The following is a 21,322-nucleotide window of genomic DNA, read 5'->3' on the forward strand; positions in this document are numbered from 1 at the left end:
CTAAGAGGGTTCAGGCTGTGTTGAAGAATAAAAATAGTCATTACAAATGACTCTCAAGCTGTACAAACTCTATTTTTGCCTTGTATTCTGTATTTCTGTAGTGTTTGTACACCTTTCAGTGAACTGCTGCCTCTAATTCTTTTTTTTTTTAATGGATAGATATAAAGAATTGAGGAGTGGCATTTGTACTTTACTTGCAGTTATTACTCGTGCTTGCTGGTTGGTGCTTGTCAGAAAAGTGTTATACACATGCCCAGTGCATTCCAAGGTAGCTGTGTGTGTGAGTATGCTTGTAGCCTAATGTGAATTAAGAGGTCCCTGGTCAGTGATGAGAAACTGAGTGATAGTGATCTTATTCAGGTGCTCTTCAGGAAGGTCGGGTTATCTTTTGATCCCCAGTGGCAGCCCGCTAGAACATATCACAGCAAGGCAGACTGCTCCTGCGGGTGCACACACATAAAAGCACTCACACACAACCCAGCGGTGAGCAGAGGACCGCTGGTGGGGCCGACTTGCTTTATGGTCGAGCATATCTGCTGAGGTCTCCCTCCACACTGCAGTGTCCGTAACCAGATGAAACCTGGCACAGCCCCCCGCGTCCTGCCTCTGTCCTCCCACATATGGTTTTCACATATGTGCTGTTGTCGACATATGAATTAGTCTCCCCAGGTCAGGATCAGGTCAGGTGTGTGGTGAGCTCAACCACTTTGTGCTCTACTGCCGTGTACCCTGCTAAGCCTCAAGCTCTGGAGGCAAAGCTCGAGGGGTTTTGGTGAACTTGCATCAATTTTCCCTTACTTGACCAGCGGTTTGTCCCACATTCATGATCTCGCCTTGTGTGTGCACACATTTGCTCACATACTCCTTTACCCTCCCAGTAGACCTTGTTTTCACAGACATATGACCCGGACTTTCCCCTGTGAGATGATTTTTAGAGAGTCTGGCTGTTTTGAGCTGTCACGATCTAAATGGACGGATGAATATATGGGTGGAGGGAGGCAGACAGGAACGGACAGATGATAGAGCCATCAGCTTTGATGTTTGGTGCAGGGTGCCATGACATCTGGTATCATAGAGATGTCTCTCACGCCCAACATCAGGGAACCCTCAAAGCCCCTCAACATTTCCTGTCCTGTTTATATATTTGTCCAACAAAATCTGATGACTAAAGATGTAACTTCACTCTTTCTTGGGTCCGGGAGGGTCGTATACCTCAGAAGTCATTAGAAAGCTTTTCTTGTGTTTTAGTAGTGAGGTGGTCTTGGCCTTGAGTTTCAAAGCTTGCTGGGGGAATACATCAGTCATCAGGAGGCAGAAAAGAAAAGAAAACAGAGCTAAGGTTTCACAAGGGTTTAATAATATCAGCAATTAATTCCTCAAAGTTTTTGTAACCCGAGAAACTTCACAGGGGGCCTGACGTTTACCTCACACCATGAAATATTGCAATTCTTCACCCATCGTTTGAAATCAAAAATAAGTTTCTAGAAATTTGAAACTCATTGCAATTCTGTCATTTGTAGTTCATCAATCCTTCATGCTGAATTTCCACTTATCTGAATCTCCAAGAAAAATGATAACAACGATTACAAGTGTTATCTCACCCCCCTCTGTCATCTCTGTCAATCACTCATTGTCAGCCATCTCGTTTCTGCTGTCACACTGCTATAAATAGCTCCCACTGACCCGTTTGTGTTCTGTTTTTCTCAGATTCGTGTCGATGGGCCTCCTCATGGTGGCATCCAGTATGAGACCATATCGGTTATAAAGGACGGCAGCCCTGTCCTCAGAGACATGGCCTTCTCCCTTGACCGCAACTTCCTCTATGTCATGTCTGAGAGACAGGTAGGTGTCGGATGATAAATGCTTTCAAACCTGTGGTTCCTAATTAAACAAGTGTCCGGACAAGAGAATGGATGGCTTCAGCATGTCTTTATGTGCATGCATGCAAATGTTTAAATGTCAGAAAAAGTGTGTGAATGTGTGTGTGTGTGCACTCCAGCAGGGCCCAAGCGGGCTCACCTCCTCACATCACCGAATCCACCAGCGACTGTGGGCTATGAATAACCCGGGTTGCACAGCGGGGGACATTCTGACAGCATTTGATAATGAAGCAGAACAATGAGGGCAGGGACAAAGAAAGAAACAGAGAGACAAGGAAAATATAAGGTTGAAGAACAGTTACAGGGAGAGATGAAGGGATCTTGGCTGGATGAGAGGAAGAGTAATGAGAGAAAGAGGGACAGCTGTGGGAGTGTATGACTTGGAGTAAAAGGAGCAATGTGAGAGAGAAACGGAGTGCAAGGTCATCCTTTCACACTCCTAATGAAGTGACACGGCATCGCAGGGCGGGTCGGAAGCAGCTGATAGCCATCAATGCAGCTGACATATTCTGTAGGTAGAAGAGATGTGGCCAGACAAGGGTGGAGGCAGACGCAAGGACAGAGTGGAGGTCAGGCGATGAAAGTAGAAGAAGAGGATTGGGGGGAAAAAAGAGATGACAAGAGGAGGAGAGGGAAAGAGGAGCGGCTGCAGGGGAGCGTGGCAGCGCAGCAGCCCCAGAGACAGGCTGTCACTGTCAAGTGATATATTGCCATCCTCTCTCCTTATCTGTTCTTTTAACATAGTCAACAACTGGCTAGCCAGAGCTTACAGGTTAAGCATGGTACTGAGCAGATGTGAAGTCAAGGATTTATTTCGACAGATGTGTTCTTTGCAGAATAAAGGAATAACAAGGAGCAATACATTTCCAACAGAGAAAAAAAGAGATCTAATTTATTTCCCTAAAAGTACAGCAATCAGAAAAGTGTTGGTACAGAATTGGTTTTAAGGAAATGTGTCCTTATTGTTTATTATTTTAAAGGTACCCAATCATTACTAGCAATTCTTTTTCAGCCAGTGGAGGATAATAGGAAGGCAGGCAGAGAGAGGGGGATAACACACAGTAAAGGGCTTCAACTCAGACTTTCTTAGACCTGAAGCTTTTTCACAGGATTTTCCTGTGAGAAATGACCGGCTTAAAGCAACATAGCCGCAGCGTGTCCTTTGTACCTTCTCTGTGTTTGCCCATATGTGAGAAGTGGAAAATGAAACTTAAAGGTTCTGAGGTTCAAATGTGTTACAACTGGTAGCTAAAGTAAATTTTACACTTCAAGCACGGAGATAAATGGTCACGCTTTTCAAGTCTAGTTGACCACTCAAAGTGCTTTAACACTACATGCCATATTAACCCATTCACTCACACATTAATACAACACATCTTAGTCAGTGCTTTATTTCAATGCATTCATACACATGCATTCACCGATGGACACAATGGTAGGCAACGTGGGGTCTTGCCCGAGGATGCTTCGACATGCGGTCTAGGGAAGCCGGGAGTTGAACTACTGAACTTCCAATTGGTAGACGACTGCTCTTCCCCCTGGGCTTCAGCCGCATTGCATATTGCTAGTATTATATTAGAATTTTCCAGATATTGTAACACCATTCAAAGGATGTCTGTTGGAACAGGGAAACACGAGTTAATGACCACAATAATATCACATGTATATAATATCATTTGAGAAAAGTAAAGGTAAAGTGAGGACCTTTGACAGATGAGGCCCCCCAGCAGTCTAAGCCTATAGCAGCTTAACTATGGGATGTTTCAGGATCACCTGAGCCATCCCTAACTATAAGCTTTATCAAAAAGGAAAGTTTTAAGCCTGGTCTTAAAAGTGGAAAGGGTGTCTGCTTCCTGGACATTTACTGGCAGCTTAGTCCAAAAGAGAGGGGCCTGATAACTGAAGGCTCTGCCTCCCATTCTACTTTTAGAAACTCTGGGAACCTCAAGTAAACCTGCAGTTTGGGAACGAAGTGCTCTGTTAGGAAAATATCTTACAATGAGATCTTTAAGATATGATGGAGCTTGGTCATTAAGAGCTTTATATGTAAGGAGAAGAATCTTATATTCTATTCTGAATTTAACAGGGAGCCAATGAAGAGAAGCTAAAACTGGAGAAATATGATCTCTCCTGCTAGTTCTCATCAGAACTCTGGCTGCAGCATTTTGGATCAACTGAAGGCTTTTCAGAGAATATGTGGGACAGCCCAATAATAAAGAATTACAGTAGTCCAGTCTTGAAGTAACAAATGCATGGACTAGTTTTTCTGCATCACTCTGAGACAAGATGTTCCTGATTTTAACAATATTACAAAGATCAAAGAAAGCAGTCCTAGAAACCTGTTTTATATGCGAGTCAAATGATAAATTCTGGTCAAAAATAACTACCGATGATTCCCAACTCAAATTATAATTAACCAGAAAGCACAACTTTGTCCAGCTGGTGTTGGTGGAGGAGAGTTCAGGACACTGTCTCCATCGAAACCATGTGAGAGAGAAGACAAGTTAGTCAATGGAAAGTCAAATTTACAACACCCTCACATAGAGGCACGTGAAACAGCCTGACGGCAAGAAGTTTCCCGGTGTGAATCTCACTCACGCATAGAGTTTGCTTGTTAATGTGTGCCTGAGTGGGTTTTGTCAGTGCTTCGTCATGCATGTTAGGTTAACTGGTGATTCTAAACTCACTACAAGAATGAGTGTGAGCGTGCATTGCTTTTTGTCGATATGTTATGAACTGGTGACTTGTCCAGGGCGTACCCCACCTGTCACCTGGTGACAACTGGGATTAGCCCCGTAATCTTGTACTGGATGAAATGTTAATTGCTTAATGTGTACAATCCACAGTTGCCTGTGATGTGTATATGATTTCTTTCAGTGCACACCAAAACAGACAAAAAAGTTGCCCAGTTTGATTCCATTACACACTGGCAGTGAAATTAAAAATAAAACTGTCAAATAGAAACATCAAATCATCCAGAGAGAGCACAGCACACAAAACAATACTTCTGAGATTCTTTGGAAGACTTGCAACAGTGAGGACCAAATTCTTTCACATCTCAAATCTCTCTTAATTAGAGTGTATGCAGCAAAATATTTCCTTTGACAAACTGTATCTATTTAATTCCCTTTGGAAGTTTTCAGGCTTTGCATTCAAATATATGAATTTCAAGCACAAACACAATATGGGAACATGGCAGTGAACTGATTCCACTAGTAAAGAAGAGTTTGTACTGAGCCTAAAATGCCTTTTACATATTTACTAAATCCTTTATTCCCACTTATTCCACAGATGAAACAAGCTTTTGATGTTGAGCTCATAACTGCTAGTCATGTGAATGCGAAGTCATATTGATGAATATTATTAGTATTCAGCTTGTAGACTCTTCTGTGTCTCTGTCTCCGGGGACTGGAGAGGATCGAAGCAGACAGACACACACAGACTGAAACGTGCAGCTGCTTTGAGGATGTTGCCCTGAATGTTCAAGGATGCCACTCGATAGTCACACTGACAGATTTTCTGAATTTGGATTCAGTGTGGCTTCTCTTTCTTTTTAAAAAATCCATTAGATTCTACAGAAGTGGTTTTACATAGTTTGATCCTGCTTAAGTTAAAACAGTAATTGATTTAATCTATTTATTACTTGTAATCTGTATGATACACAGCAGTCTCCTTTGAATTAGCCCCTTCACACTAACCCTCAATGGAAGGCATTATTTGACCTTTATCTAAGGATGAGCTCAAATGTCACCTTGAGCTAGACCCGAAGTAACATTTCCCGGACATCATGAGATGTATCTTGTCTCAGCTCTGCTTGTTCCCATGAGTCTGACTGATACAGTCTGAGGCCAAGCACATGGATAGGAGACGGCAAGAACAAAGGAGGGATGATATCAAACAGAAACCAAGGCATATTTGGCTCCAGTTGCATTTCCTACTCAGAATAACAAAGAAGTCCTCTGTGTTTGGCACAGTGGGAAAAACAGCGAGCAGAGGGAGCAGAGGAGAGACATAAGCAGGAAGATGGGAGCAGACACATATATTGGGAAAGGGAGTGTAATATTTGCTCAGCAAGGCCATGCACCAAAAACTCTTGCCCTCACACCTGTCTGTGTGTGTGTGTGTGTGTGTGTGTGTGTGTGTGTGTGTGTGTATGTATGTGTGAGAATCAAATGATGTGTTAATATTTTGAAAGTACAGACGTGCAGTGAGGCGCACGCTAAGTATTCACTTGCATGGATGTTGCCATGATGCACTGGCTCCCTTGATCACATGTAAACAAACAAAAAGAAAAAAATAGACTTGCAGATTTACAGCCACATGCGTGCATCAGACTCTCATTCAGTATTCTCAGTGTTTCTGTAGGGCTTTTCCACATGTTTCATTCAGCATTTTTGCTTCATTCGCAGATATTCAGCATATAGATTACACCTTCTTCATATGCCTGGATGTCATAACTGTACAAGTTGCATTTCAGTGAACTCAATGCCTTCCTTTGTTGTCATTAGTTACTTTCTCACACTCTTCTACAAGACGCCCGCAAAAATGTTTACGAGCTCCCCATTTTAAATTTGATCCCTGGAGCTGCCATGTTAAACTGCATTTTTGTTTTGCAGATGTAATGACAATAGCACTTGCAATATTAATGGATGGAGTGAGACCGGCTCAATGCGAGGCGGCGAAGTGGAACTGATGAAAAGACCTGGCTCGCTGAGTCTCACTTCTCCAAGAGCAGCATGTGTGTTTGTGTGTGTGTGTGTGTGTGTGTGTGTGTGTGTGTGTGTGTGTGTGAAACTCCTGTTGGGTGCTGTATCATTACTGACAGCTCTGAAATGCATAAAAGAAGCAGGGATCATCTCTTAAAATTTATGTTCAGGACTGTGTGTATATCAGCTGTGGTGCTGTGAGTGAGAAACTTGTGAGTTTTGAGTGTCACTCAGAGTCTTCTGATTGTCTTTGTGTGTCCTGTAATTGTGCAGATACATTTTGTGGATTTCTGCCAGGTCACGCGTGACTCATGTTGTGTGAGTGTGTGCGCAGCCGCTTCCATATTTAGACCAATAATACTGCCATTTTGGTTCTTGACTGGGTAGCTGCGCCACTGGCAAACCCAGTTATGAAGAGAAAAGGTCAAAGCTGTTTTGGGAGATTCAGCTGAGCTGCCTCCTGGACACGTCCTCGACTTTTTCCCTCGCTTTTTTTTTCTTTCCTTTTCGCTGTCTCTTCCTCTGTCTACGCCATGTGAAATGCCTTCTGAAATGTCTTATATTCCTAAAACACCTCACTGCATTTAATATTACATCAAAAGCTGTAGATTTCAAACTGAATACCACATCTTCCACTGCTGTAGCAAAGCACACATGGGCACATACTTCACAGCATCATAGGGGACAGGAGGCTTTGTTCTTCATCCAGTGGTCATGTTTACATAAAGCCAGATATACTTTGCCTGCAGTAATATAGTGCGCCAGGGCCAGAACAATTCCAGCAGACTCTCAAATCAAACACGTGGTCAGAGCAGTCATATATGAAAGGCAGCTGCAGCAGAGCTTGTTTTCTGGTACTTTTGCCAGCTCATGCAAATTCAGTGTGTTGCCTCTTCAATCACCACCTTTTGTTTTTTTTTCTCCCCGTCTCCCACGTTTCTTTTATCAGCATGTGAATTCTAGAGAATGCAAACGACCTGGGCTGTTTTTGAACAGAGTTGCCAGGTCTGTATTTGCTTATGTTTGCGTGTGCTGCACTGCATTTTTGGAGTTTGTAGTGGGTTCACAGCGGGTCATGAAAGACACTTGACTGTGGCTCGGTGAAAGCCCTTACTAGGATTCATTCTGCTTCTTGTTGCTTTATTAACGCAGCTGACTGGCATAAATAGTGTAAACTAGCCCCTGTATCGAAAGGGGTCTCGGTGGTCTAGATTATCAAGATTTTGATGCCGTTTTGTTTCCTTTGTGCCTTAATGGCTGTTGGCTCTGAGCAGAGGGGCGAGCGCTCATCTCATGCAGCTGAAAATCAGTAAGTGCATTATTTCAGTTGCTTTGGTCAGTTCACGGAGAGCAGGCTATAATATATTATTCATGGGTAACAATCATGAATCGTGATACCTTTTCCCAAGAAAAGAGGTAAGTGTTGACTTTGTAATGGAGCTCAGTTTAGTTTTGTCATGTTTTATGAACGTGAACCAAAATAGTACATAATAGACCTCAGCAGACTTAATAGAGTTCTCAGTGAAATAGTGGCCCTCTAATTGCCAGCTCTTTTTAAGGATAAGTGTGAAATTCCTGCCAGCGTGACCAGCTAAGGGATACTGAGCTGGCTAGTAAAAAAGACTTGTCTTTCATGGACAGATCCATAAAGAAGTGTTCAACCATGTGCTGCTGTCACTCTTCAGTACACCCTTTGCTCTTTAGCAAATATTAAACCCCCTCAGCCTCCAGTCCTTGTATGCTGTCCTCCCTCCCATAGCCTCCTCTACGTGCTGTATGGAACAGAAACATTACAGCTCAGAGATTATAAAGAAGAAAGAGTACCTATTTTTTTTTTTTCAGGTCTACCAATTTCTTCCAGGTGCTCAGCTGTGAAATTTGAAATTCATGCATGAATTCTTTCTTCTTCTTCTTCTTCTTTTGAATGAGGTCTTCTCTCAACCTGTTCTCCCCCAAGCACTACATTCTCCTCCCCCAGAATATTCTGCTTGTCCTTCCCACGTTGCCTTATCCACAGAACCTTTGTTTGGCAGGCGCAGTTAGATTAGGAGGACGTCGGTTCGCTGGTTATCAATACTGGAGGAAATAGAATTCATTCACACCTCGTCCAGCCTTAGATTGGCTGAAATGCTACCGGATCATTACTGTGAGGTACTACGGTGTGTTAAACATACATGCATATATAACCACAGAACCCATGATTTTCACCATGCAGTGTGAGCAATGCAGTTTGTCCAAACTGAGAAAAAGAGAGGAGCAGCAGTCAGTGGCTCACGAGGGTTGGAGTGTTTAGTAGACATCAAATTGTTTTCTTTGGAAGCCGTTGAGAGCAATTTCTGCCCTGACATGTCATCATGTGAAAAAGAAGGTAAGGCCTGTTTTAGCTTGAAGGTTTTATGTATCAAGACATCATGAAAAAAAATACACTGAACAATGAACAACTGAGACAAAACACAGTAGCAATGAGAGGTAAAACTGAGTATGATCTTATGTTTAAACAGCTTGTAGAACCACCTTCAGCAGTGATGACTTGAAATAATCGGGTTTTTTTTTACATTATCAGTCTCTCACATTGTGTGTGGATAAATTTTAGCCATCTCTTCTTAACAACATTGCTTCAGTTCATTGAGGTTTGCTCGTATTTCATTATGCTCATAATCCTGCCACAGTATTCCGATCTGGACTTTGACTGGGCCATTGCAACACCTGTGTTTGGGATCATTGCCCTGATACATCAACCAGTTTCACCCAAGCTTTAGCTGTCAGACAGATAGCCTCACATTTGAGGCGTGTGTGTTTTTGGTTTTTACCGAACGTGGTGCTGTACATTATGACTAGCCATTTCCGCATTGGCCTTGTCAGTCCAAAAGACGTTGTTCCAGAAGTCCTGTAGCTCGTTCAGATGCAACTTTACAAACCTAAGCTGTGCTGCCATGTTCTTTTCAGAGGGAAGAAGCTTTCTACTGACAACACTTTTAAAACAGGCCATGCTTCAGTCTTTTTTTTAAATCGTACGATCATGAACTTTTATATGATGTTTTATAGATGTAGCTGTTGGGTTTTAGCAGTTTCTCTCATTATTGTACAATCACTTGAGGTGAACTTGCTGGGATGTCTATTCCTGGGAAGACTGGCAAATGTCTTGGATGTTGTCCACTGGTGAATAATTTCACAGTAGATTATGGATCCCAAATTGATTGGAAATGACCTTGTAACCCTTCCCATATTGGGCATATTTCATATGTTTCATATGGGCAGAAATAGTTTCTTCTCAAAAATCATTGCTGATGTCTTTCCTCCTTGGCAACACACACCCGAATGCTCTAGACCAGCAAACTGCCAAAACTTCTGCTTTTATAGGGGTGCTCACACCTGTTAATTATCCGTTTACTAAGTGTATTTGATTAGCAGCACCAGGCTGTTACTTACGCTCTTAATGTCTGCGGAAACATTAAGCGGGGGACTCAATCTGTCAGGACTGCACTAGAACTTGAACCCAAAAGCACAACTCAGAAGACAAAGTACAAAATAAACAATGTTTAATGCAAAAATGAAAACAAAAAATCACTCTTACGAGGAAGGCAACTATGACAAGGGAGCAAAATAACAAAGATTACAAAACCTGACTGATCAAGAAACTTGACATAGACTGGCGTATGTTCTCTGGCTAGAAAGACGAGACGAACTGGCACAGGACAAAGGGAGACACAGACTACTTAAACACAGGGGTAATGGGACAATCAGACCTGTGACACATGAGGAAAGGGCAAGTGACCTGAAACGAGATGAGAGTTAAATGTCAAAATAAAACAGGAAGCCACGAGACAACATACACACAAAACAAAAACTAAACTTAACTCAACATGACTTCTTAGACATGACACATTCTAAATTTTGACTTAGTTTTCTAAATGAAAGAAGACACACTGTCACATGCCATGAGTTGTTGCTCATCAGAGGTTGTCTTTACCAAGTTTGAAGTATGAGTTTTTAATAATGCCCCGATACAAATGAAAAGAAGGTATACTTTCTTTTTCATATTATTGTATTTTGTTGAATGCTCCCTAATTTCCCTTTGGTTTATGTGGTTTGGCTTTTTATGCTACATGAATAGGAGTTGAAACAATATTATTATCTTATGGCCCTGTCACACTGTTGCGTATGGCACTAGCGTATGAAAATGATCACTCATACGCTGGTATACGCTGACATACGCCAGGGGAACGTTAGGCATAGGTTGTATACGTTTCAAGCACGCTGGCATACGTTGGCATACGCTGAGGCAGAAATAAATTTTTGAACATGCTCAAAACTTTTGTGCGTATGGTTAATACGCTAAGCATACGCTAGGCATACGCTGAATACGCTAGAGGTACGATATAGGTACGTTACTGATAGGTCGAGAACGCTGGACATAAATTGCCATATGTTGGCATGAAGGTGTACCGTACAGCTAGCGTATTTATAGCCTCCGCCCGTCTGCCGCCGACGATTCACGGGAGCGGTCAGGAGGAGGAGTTGGGGATCTTGATCGCTCAGAAGCATGTAACTCATCAGCCGCAGGTGCATCAGGCATTTCAGCAGGTTTGGGTGAGAATGATTCTTGTGTTTTTTTGCCTTTTCCTCGGCCCAGGGCCCGGGCAAACGACGATTGCTTCTTGGGAAGCATGATCGAGATGAATGTCTCGAGAGATGTTGATAGCGCGTCGTATACTGCAATAATGGAGCAATGTGGAAAGGCTGCTGAGTTAATGGCGTTGCCCCTGGCAACCAATAGAGTCTTCTGCCAACATGGACGACCGGCCGACCGGAGTCACGTGCCTCCTCATTCTCAATAGGCGCGTTGAAACGTACGCTGGGCATGCGCAGTTCATATGCTACTCATACGCTAGTCATTCTTTATTTTCAAGGACTTTTCGTGCGTATGATTAATTTTCATACGCAACTCATACGCTTCTCTCATACGCAACAGTGTGACAGGGCCTTTAATTCTTTTACTGTGGTCAGATGAGGTTTGTTTTATATAGGTCAACTGACAACGCCTCATTTCCCATAACCTGGCAATAGGTCTGGGCGGTATGGCCTAAAATGTATACCCCGGTAAAATTTGAGCCACTGACGGTATACGGTATATATCGCGGTATGGTACTTTTGTATATAAATTACAACAGAACAGTTTCTCAGTGGTTACCCTAGCACCAAAAAAACACTTTCAATCAGGATGTTTGCAGCAATATTAAATTAAATGTATTGTGCAAAACAGAAAACACAGGAAATATAAAAAATATATACGTTATATTTATATTTAAAAAATAAGAAAAGGTACATTTCTTCGAATAAACTCTGTGAGAGAAAAGACGCTGCCTCTTGGATAACGTAACTTTCATAGGCGCCTTCCACTTATTCAACATGCTCAAATATGCGTCATGTTTTAGACACCCCATTTGTGCATGTTAAGCTAACTGCTTGTTAATATGATAAGTGTTTTATTACTTTGCATGTCTTCCAAAAGAGAAAATAATCAGGATTTTGAGGATGTTACCGTTACACACACACCAGCTGAGACGTGGGGTAGTAAAACATTATGGGCGTGAAAACGAAACTTAGAAAATCGGCTCGGCGCATGCGCAAAACCACAAAGTAGCAAATCTCGACAAGTAGGAGAAATCGACAGAACACCGGCTTTGACTCGTTTCATATTCCGGAGCATGGTTAGCCCGCAGGTGGTAAAACAAATTACTCATGTTACCTTGTCTTGCGATTACTGTCGCCCGGCATATCCAAGCGGATGTTCAAAACTTTGCATTACTGCGATCTGCATGAGAAACTCTAAAGCCATGTGCCAACACATGGACTGCACATCTGCGTCCGATCCCACCCTCACTGACCTTATCATGAGAGGGGAAACAGTAGCTGCAGCCCACTTGTGTCTTGTTTTTTTAGCAAACCTGAACAACAGACAGACATCTTTGGGACAGCCTGCCATCCGTCAGGCAGTATGCGCTGTTCTTGATAGATAGGCAGCTGGGTTTGATCTGGGATATAAGCACAACAGCAAGGTCAGTTTGGCAGCTGGAGGTGTGAGGGCCAGCAAATCAGTCGCATGGCACGCTTCCTTACCCAGGTGCTCCGCAGTTGTAAAAAAGGCACCTGGAGCTGCCGCCTGGAACCTTCAGCTTAGATTCTTTGTTGACTCCCTGACAGCCTTACTTGATATTGACACCCGGACAAATTAGGATAAATTCCACTGTCAATATACTCATCCAATGTTATTGATGGTGCCATTTAGCTTTTCATAATGAAGAAACCACTGGTTATCCTGTTCTGCTTGTTACGTTCCCCTAATCTGGAGCTTTGTTTTGTCCATCATTAATTGCAAAATCCATTGCAAGAACTCTTCATGCTGATTTTATTGTAAGAGGAATTTCAATCCAAGCAAATATTTTTTATGGATGATCCCCCCCCCCCATCATATTCTTGTTGAAAAATAATGATTTCTATTATCACAACTTTGATCATGAAGCATTTCGTGTCTGCAGCATGGAGGATACTTTGTTCAGAGACATTTAGAAAAGAGCGATAATTTCTCACAGACATACGTTTTGAGGCCCATACTCTACAGAAAATCAATCATAGAAAGACATGAAGTATGGATTCATTGACCGGTGTGCACACAGTTTTCAGAGAATTTCTCTCAGCAGATTGTACAGCTCAGAAAAGATAGAGGTTAGTTTATGGTTTTGTTAATCAGATTCAGGTATTATATAAAAACCGTCTCGTGTTATGGCTCATTCTCAGCTGATACACTGATGGTATGTTTACAATTCTTGCTAATAATCACAATTTCTGTTGATTAGTTGTTTGTTTTTCAGTTGTGTGATGTGTATCACTTAATGCAGCTGCTGAGTGGAAAGTTGTTTGTTTTAAATAACTGCTATAAATGAACTAGTCCCATGTGTATCCTATTTCCTGCCTGTAACAGACTGATGAGGAGCTTTACATGCTTATACGTTGACACACATGCTCCATGTGTTTACTTTTATGCACATGCCATTTATCTGCTTGTGCTGTCTCTCAGCATTGCGAGGGCAGAGGTGATGTGAAGTTCAGGGGTTGACTGAGCGTGTTCATCAAACTGTAGGAGTCCCTCTGCAGGTCAGCCAGAGACGCCCCCTACATTCAGCCGTGTTTTTAAAATCATCCATCTGCTTGATCACTGCCAGTCGGCTATTCTTTTCTCATGATGACCGATATGTGTCCCTCCATCTTTTAGCTATGCTCTAGTGATGTTTTACATGTCTGAATGTCGAGCTCTGTGTGCCCCCGGCGTGCTAGCCCACCTAACAAAGGCACCTCATTTGCATGAGCCCCTGAACAGGCATCGTTAATTGACTTAAGCCAGGATTACTGTTAATCAGGTTTTGTGCCTGGAACCATTGGCGAGTCCTAACCTCATTATTTGATAGCAGCACACGTCCTGTCAGCCCGCATCAAGCTGTTAATTAATAGACGCCTGTGCACACCAGTGTCCCAGCCTGAACCCCCTCCTACCTCCCATGTGCCCATCCATCCCCTGTTTCTCTCACTACTCTCACCCTCACACCAAAGCCCATGTTAAATGAGCAGAGGTCAATACAAAGCACTGCGCAGTACAAACTGTGAATTCAGAGATGAAACCAGCAGGCTCTATTAGCAAATCACAGAATAGTCATTAACAAGTTGTGAAGGTTGACCTATTCTTGCAGCGAACCTGTCTCCACAATAATTCATTTCAAGACCTGCATGGCAGGTTTGTATCTGACTTTATGATCCAACACAATCTCGTACTACAGTTTATTCAAGAGCCACTTTCTTCAGTTTTATAGCACTTTAATGACCTTTTTTATTTATTTCCGACCCACAGGGAACTGCTCTACAGCTGCATATTACCAGTTAACCCTCTACAGCAGTAAGTGATGCTCTGGCTGCTCCAACAGTGAGCGGCAACAGGAAAAAGTAAATCTGCAGTACTGGTAATGAAGGAAGGGGAAAGACACCTAGTCGAGCTGTTTTTCACTTCCTTTTTTTATTTTGACTTCCTTCTCTCTGCAGCAGTGCTTCATTAGGCCATGGGAATACTTTGTTAAGGATAGAAAATCATCATTGTTAGACATTCAGATGCACAAGAAAACACATTTTATTGCTGTTTTGCAAACATTTTTACAGAGGGACATCCTGTAACTCTTACGTTCCCAGTTTATAAAGTTGCTTTGGAGGTACCCTTTTCATTCAGAGCTGACACCGCAGACCATTTGTCAGTGTGTGATAAGTTGGGAGTGAGGACAGGTCGTATGTTCATGTGTGACTGCTCATCTCATAATACCAGCTTAAACCCTTTGGCTTTTCCCACCCCAACCCCTCAGCATGCAGCTTTCACTGGCCTTTTGACCTAAAAAAGAGATAATATGAGATACCTGATCCTTAGAGATACTAACACTCATGTTTCTGTCTGCCACATTTTGTCAATGACTGTAGCTCACTCAAATGACAAAGGGATGAATTCATCCAAAATTCATCCACCAGACAAAAGCATGTTTAAAAGTGCAGAAGATAGCAGGAAGGCAACAAACTGCAAATGTTTGACATCAAATATTGAAGCGATGCGGACATTTTTAGCCCAAAAGTCATTGCTAGATACACGTTGAGTGGGAAATTTGAATATATTCAGAGTCCCTCATTATCTGCAGACGTGCTCGTTCAAATTTCAGCCTTAACTTGATACTGTGACATTTTTATGTGCTGATTTCATTGTTGGTTTTTATACATTATACGCTTTAATATGATTTATGCGTTTGTACAAATGATTGTGTTGAATTTATGTGCAAGTGCACTTTGTGACTGTAAGCCAAAGAAACGGTCCAGCAGCCATCCTGCAGGAATAATCAGCTCTATAATTAAGAGCTGTGAGTACGTCAGCTGCCGTCATACAAGCACCCCACCACCACCACCACCACCACCCACCTCCCCATTCTGTCGCTTTTCACTCGCACTGTCTGTCTGCTTCTATAATGGCACTGCATTTGTCTGTTTCCTCCTTTGCAGAATGCTCGTGACATTTACTGTGAAACTAATGGCAGTGCTTCAGTCCCCCTAATTGTAGGCTTTAATTGCAATAATTATTTACAAGCCTAATTAAAGCCTGGAGAGTGTCAGGGAGAAACACGAGTGCTGGTTGAAGGAATCACGACAGGGTTTGTCAGGAGCCAGGCAAAGAGTAAAGCAGCGATGTTTGGTCTATAATTGGGGAGGCTGTGTCTGCAGGTCTCTCTGTCGCTCTCACGCTGTTTCTTTCTGCATCTGTTGGTTCTTTCTTCATGCTGACGCGGGACTTCAATCACCACTGTGGTAAAGGTGTTGAGCTAGTGGTCGCAGTCTGACTCTTGCCTGTCCTTTTTTGTGTGAGAGGCATGGACATCTCATTTTACGACACCATCAGCTGCCCTCTAAAAGGGCGAAAATCAGCGTGTGTGTGCGCACATGTATACATTTGTCACTGAGTACATCGAGTGTTGCTGTGTGCCTTTTAACCAGGGCATAAGTTCATTTGCTACATTTGGCAGAAACTCAGGTGGTCTTTTGTGCTTGTCTGTGTGTGTGTGTTTGTGTCTGAATGTGTTTTGCTGAGTGATGTGGCCATGCTGCCAGGGCTGCAATATGCTCTTTGTCTGTCTTTCACAAGGCCAGTCTTAGTAAACAGGCTACAGCAGGAAAGCTTCAGGTTTTTGATGGGCTACCCATGGCAGCTCGACCCTTTCTTCTTTCCATTTGTTGGGGTTGTGCAACACTTTCCCCAGTGTTCCCCACCCCTCCCCACCTCTTTCTCTTCTCCCCCTTCCCCTTTCTTCTCTGCTGTCAGAGCAGCGTCCGATGGGAGGACTCAATTCCACAATGCCATTCTCCTATCCCCTGCGGCTCACTTTGACAAAACTGTCAGCCTGAACCCCAGTGATGGATTTAGTGTTATACAGTTTGTGTGAGTGTGGATTTACATTTAAGGATGTGCATGTTTGATGATGTTAAATCGATCTTGTACCTTTTAGACTTTTATTGGGCAGAAGAATGACTTCTGCATGCACAGAAATCATAAATCACACTGCAGATGCCATTTCAGATGTGTGTGTGGCTTAGATCCTGTGCTGTGGTTACTTTTGGGCATCTTCTAGATGATGTTGAGGGACTTTGATTTAAAACTTTTGTAGACCTGAATAGTAAGGAGCGAGTGATAACACTCACAAATACCATATTGTGACAAAACACTCACTGTTGTGGATGTCCTAAGATATGTGAGAATCATACGGACATTTATCCATCCTGACTTGTACAGATGCAGACAGAGATAGCATATCTCTAATACAATATTTGAGGAAAAATATTAGAAAAAGCAAAGGCTCGATAAGACATGTGATTTCAACAGTGTGTCTGCTGACTGCCTGTTGAAATATTACCCTCCTTGCCGACTTTTAAGTCGGATATTTGGAGCCATGAGGATCATAAGGTGGTAACAGATATGGTCGTAGAGTGACAGACGGGGAATGCAGTGGATTTAGGCTTGAAAAACTACCGTTACCCATTCTCTGGGCAGTTCAAGGTTCATACTGAACGTGTAACCAAAAGCACCTTGGAAGTAAAATGTTTATTAAATTCATACTTTCCAAAAGCAAACTGGGAGCAGTTAATCTGGCTGCACCGAGGCAGCTGTCTGAGAACGGTGCGGTGAGGGGGAGAAAGAGACGGAGGGTGGAGAGAGGAGTGAGACACAAAGGCAGTTTGGACTCATTATGTTGATTTTTTTTCCTCTTCTGCCAAACAAAAGACACCCAGGCACTTTCAGACACACCGACGGAGATCACTCGCTTCCTTTTCTCCCTGTCACCCCACAGAATTTCTTTACAGGCAAATCTAATAATTTCCTCTTCAGTGCAAAAGTTTCCCCCACCTTCATTTTTTCTATATTTTTCTTGTGGAGTCCAACTGTAATTGATCGGAGGCATTATTACAATTGTAATAACCTGATGAGGTCTTTCAGCCTCAGAAGTTCCTCAGATTCTCATTAATGCATCTGTACTGAAGCCCAGCTGAAAAGTAATTTGCGTGTTCCACATCTGACATGCACAGAACACACATATGCATGCATCTATGCAAATACAGTATACCTATCACACTCAACCCCGTGTGTACACACACATACTTAGTTTTGGATTAGATTAGATGTTCTGTACCCCCTGGGTCTAGTAATCAATACCTCCTTCCCTATGTGTCTCTCCTTCTCATTCTTTCTAGTCTAACATTCATCGCTCAAACACACGTGTACCCACAAGCAACAGCTCAGAGAGCGGTGGGGTGTATCCAAACCCTTCATTTGTATGTTCATCATGTACACTGGCAGATATACTGAAACAAAGAGAACAAACATGCTCTCTCACACACACAGATGATATTACCACACTCCCCCCAAAAAACCTAACACACTCAGACATTCACAGCAGAGTCCCTCTGTGGATCAGAATTAATTTCTGTCTGCTTTTCCCCTGTAAATCAATACCCCCGATGGTGGACAGACAGCCATAAGTGTGCCAGGGAGGATCCCTAGCCTTCGCCTTCACACCCTCCCCATACACACATGTACATCTACACACACGCACGCTCATGCCTGTTGATGTGTGATGGCCTCTGCTGCTTCCTTATTAACTCCTCACTTGCTGACTGAAGCATACACCTCATTACTGGCTGCATCGACAGCCTGAGATCCCGCTGAGAGACACTCAGACAAGTTGGACAAAGACGGAGCAGAGAAGGATCGAAAGACAAAGAGGTACAGTGAAGCGACAAACATTGAGGGCTGTCACATAGACAGGCAGTCCAGACAGGTGGGTAGAAATAGGCTGAGGTCGGTGGATTGACAAGACAAGAAAATCAGTCAAAAAGGCACATTTGAATGCATGCAGAAAAACAACACACATGTAGTTGAAGGGGCTGCTTTTCCACACCTTATACCATTAGTTTGGAATTATTTCCTATGGTAGAAGCAGAAAAAAAAACGTTCCCTTTTATTACCTTGGCATCGCAGAAAAGTTGCCTGTTTTTGACAAAACTCCTAAATGCAAAGGCTTTATTTGCAATATAATGCAGAATTATGGTTCTTGGGCCTCCTGGAAGTGACGCACTTCTGCAAAGTAATAAGATACACAGACATGCATTGCTTTGCCTTCACTGGAGTACTAAGGAAAAGGGCCATTTATGGAGCTGCGTTCTTTAAATAGAGTTAAATCCATTTAAAGTATACTAAACCATGGTCTATTGTCATGGTACTTCATATATCAGTGTCTTTTTTTGTGAAACCTGAGTGCCCACATACACATTCACAAACTCTCGCAGGCACTATCGCAGCTCCTTGTGTTCATCTCTTAAATGTCAGTGTAAACCTTTAAACCAGTCGCAAGTGAGCAAGCAGGGTAGAGGGTGGGTGGCTGAGAGTTCAAAGTGGACAGGCAGCTCGGATGCAGTTTCCTCCTTTTAGCCTCCTGACTGAATTACAGACCAAAGAGGCTCGCAAAGGAGAGCAAACAGGGGAGTGTGGTGGAGTCAGCTCAGAAGGGGGAAAAAGAGAGAGGACAAAGATGGCGAGATAAGTGAAAAAGAAAGGCGAGAAAGGGTCGGAAAAAGAGCCCGAGATTTTCAGATCATATCGTCAGTATCCGATTTAACATCTTTAGCTTGTAAATGAAGGGTCATATGGTATCTTGAAAGGTAATAGAGGGTATGAAGGTATCATTAGCAGTACTTGACATTGTGATTTTACTTTAAGTGAAGCTGTGAAGTCATACATAAATAAAAAAACATGTTTTTCTTTTCAAATCTTTAAGTTAGGCTATTGACAGTAAAAAATGCAAAAAGAGAGACAGCGAGGAGTGGCTGAAAATCGGATGTCTCGCCATGCTTATTTTTTATGTTAGTTTTTTAACAGTGTGGTGGGCATTTTGAAGTACCAAAGGTGTCAGTGATCTACAGTATATACAAAAGCACAGTGGGAGCACACTCCAAAATACACACAAACATAGTCTGACCTCATACCCTCCTCTCCCTTACCAAAAAGACGATTGAAGCCATACATAATTGATACACTCCTCGCTGTATTGACTGCTTGGATTTTTCATCCTCCTCGCTGGTCAATTCCCTCACTCCATTACTTCTGCACTCACATTCCCTCTACTGCGTCACAACCCTCTGTGACTCCTCCCTCTATTCCTTAAGCCTGGGATGTCTAAAACACACACTCACAAACACACATAATAAACAGAGATTAGGAGACAGCTCCATCTTCTCCATATTGCTTGCTGCCCCAATTTGTCTTTAATCCATACAGCTGGCCATCACTCCAGGGAACAAATGCTGAAATTCAATGCCATGTTTGCACAAGCATGTCTGTTGTGTACGACCTGCATTTGTATGCATGTCCATAAGAAAAAAGGGATTTGATGCTTTTGGAGTGCAAAAAAATGGACAGTATTGTGTAAAAGAATGGCTTCTTGACAGCCACCCTTTCATGGAGACAATTTCTGGTGAGGCTTCGACCAACAGCGGATGGATCAACTGAATGGTCAGATTCATCTCTAAGATGCAATGTCAAGTGTTTGGTGGACTTTTTCCAGTTTCTTAACTTTCAGGTACTGTTCATCTGCGGTATATATATATATTTTTTAGAACTACCACTTTTTTTTTTGTCCTCCACTTGTCCAGTTTCATCAAATCTTTCAAGAACACACTACACACCATGCTGAGATATACCAAGTTTTTAGCTCAATGCTGTTTGGGAATCAACTATACTATAAAATACTATTTCCTGTCTGTCAAACTATGTTATCTTTGGCACGTTTTGTGGATGCCTCTAAAGATATTTTGAACAATCGATGTGTCTTTATGACGGGCTAATGGCAAAATTCTTAAGGACACAATTCAAAATCAGTCCTTTGCTAAGCAGTCATGTAATGTGTAGACACAACTCTGGTCCATCTCCAGAGTTAGAAGCCTTTTTTATGCCTGAATGATTAATTGGTTTGTGTTTAAAGGCAAAGCAAACACATGTGTCAAAAGTGGCCAATGTCCAAAGAAGAACTTCGAAAGACATTCAGAAAGCCTGCAGAACTATTGGTCAAGAATACTGTCAGATATCAGAGAAAAGTTTCACTCCTTCGAAGCTAAATGAATAAATAAAAAGAAATCAGGGGTGGCTCAAGACTTTTTTCACACAGTAATAGTACAGCCTGTACAAAGGTCAATATAGTGATTACATTATTAATTATGGCATCTTTTTTCATGCACTTTATATGACTTCATATACACTTTATATCACATACGCTGAATGGCCTCTAAGCTTCAGAGTTCAAACTTCGGTCAGAAGGCGCATGCTTGACCTGATCCCCCCCTTTTTTCCTGCCTGGCAGTTTGTCTCTTACCAGTCTGCTACTTCTGATGAGCTGCCAGGGACCAGTGCTGGCTGGAACCGAAGGCTTTGTATGGGTTTGTGGTGGTTGGGTGGGTGAGTTTGAGGAGTCCAAGTGGGGATTTGGAAAGTAATCCATTTTACCTTAATATCCACCTTAGCCTTGTATCATTTCAGAAGGAGTTAGTGAGGCTGTGATGTGGGGTTGTTATGTTTGCATTGCCTCCCTCTGACTTGTGCCATGCTTTTCTTTCCCC

The 21,322-nt window shown here is 42.5% G+C and overlaps 1 protein-coding gene across 1 annotated transcript in view; it reads left to right on the top strand.

Annotated features, from left to right (window-relative positions):
* The window catches only part of plxna2 (plexin A2), a 201,442-nt gene that overhangs the window by 76,913 nt on the left and 103,207 nt on the right, over positions 1-21,322 (top strand). Inside the window, exon 4 of the mRNA XM_075475207.1 lies at positions 1,708-1,842. Within this exon, the coding sequence (XP_075331322.1) occupies positions 1,708-1,842 (135 nt within the window). The remainder of the gene's footprint in view (positions 1-1,707; positions 1,843-21,322) is intronic.

The sequence above is a fragment of the Odontesthes bonariensis genome, chromosome 10 (genome assembly GCF_027942865.1).
Source record: "Odontesthes bonariensis isolate fOdoBon6 chromosome 10, fOdoBon6.hap1, whole genome shotgun sequence".
NCBI lineage: Eukaryota > Metazoa > Chordata > Actinopteri > Atheriniformes > Atherinopsidae > Odontesthes > Odontesthes bonariensis.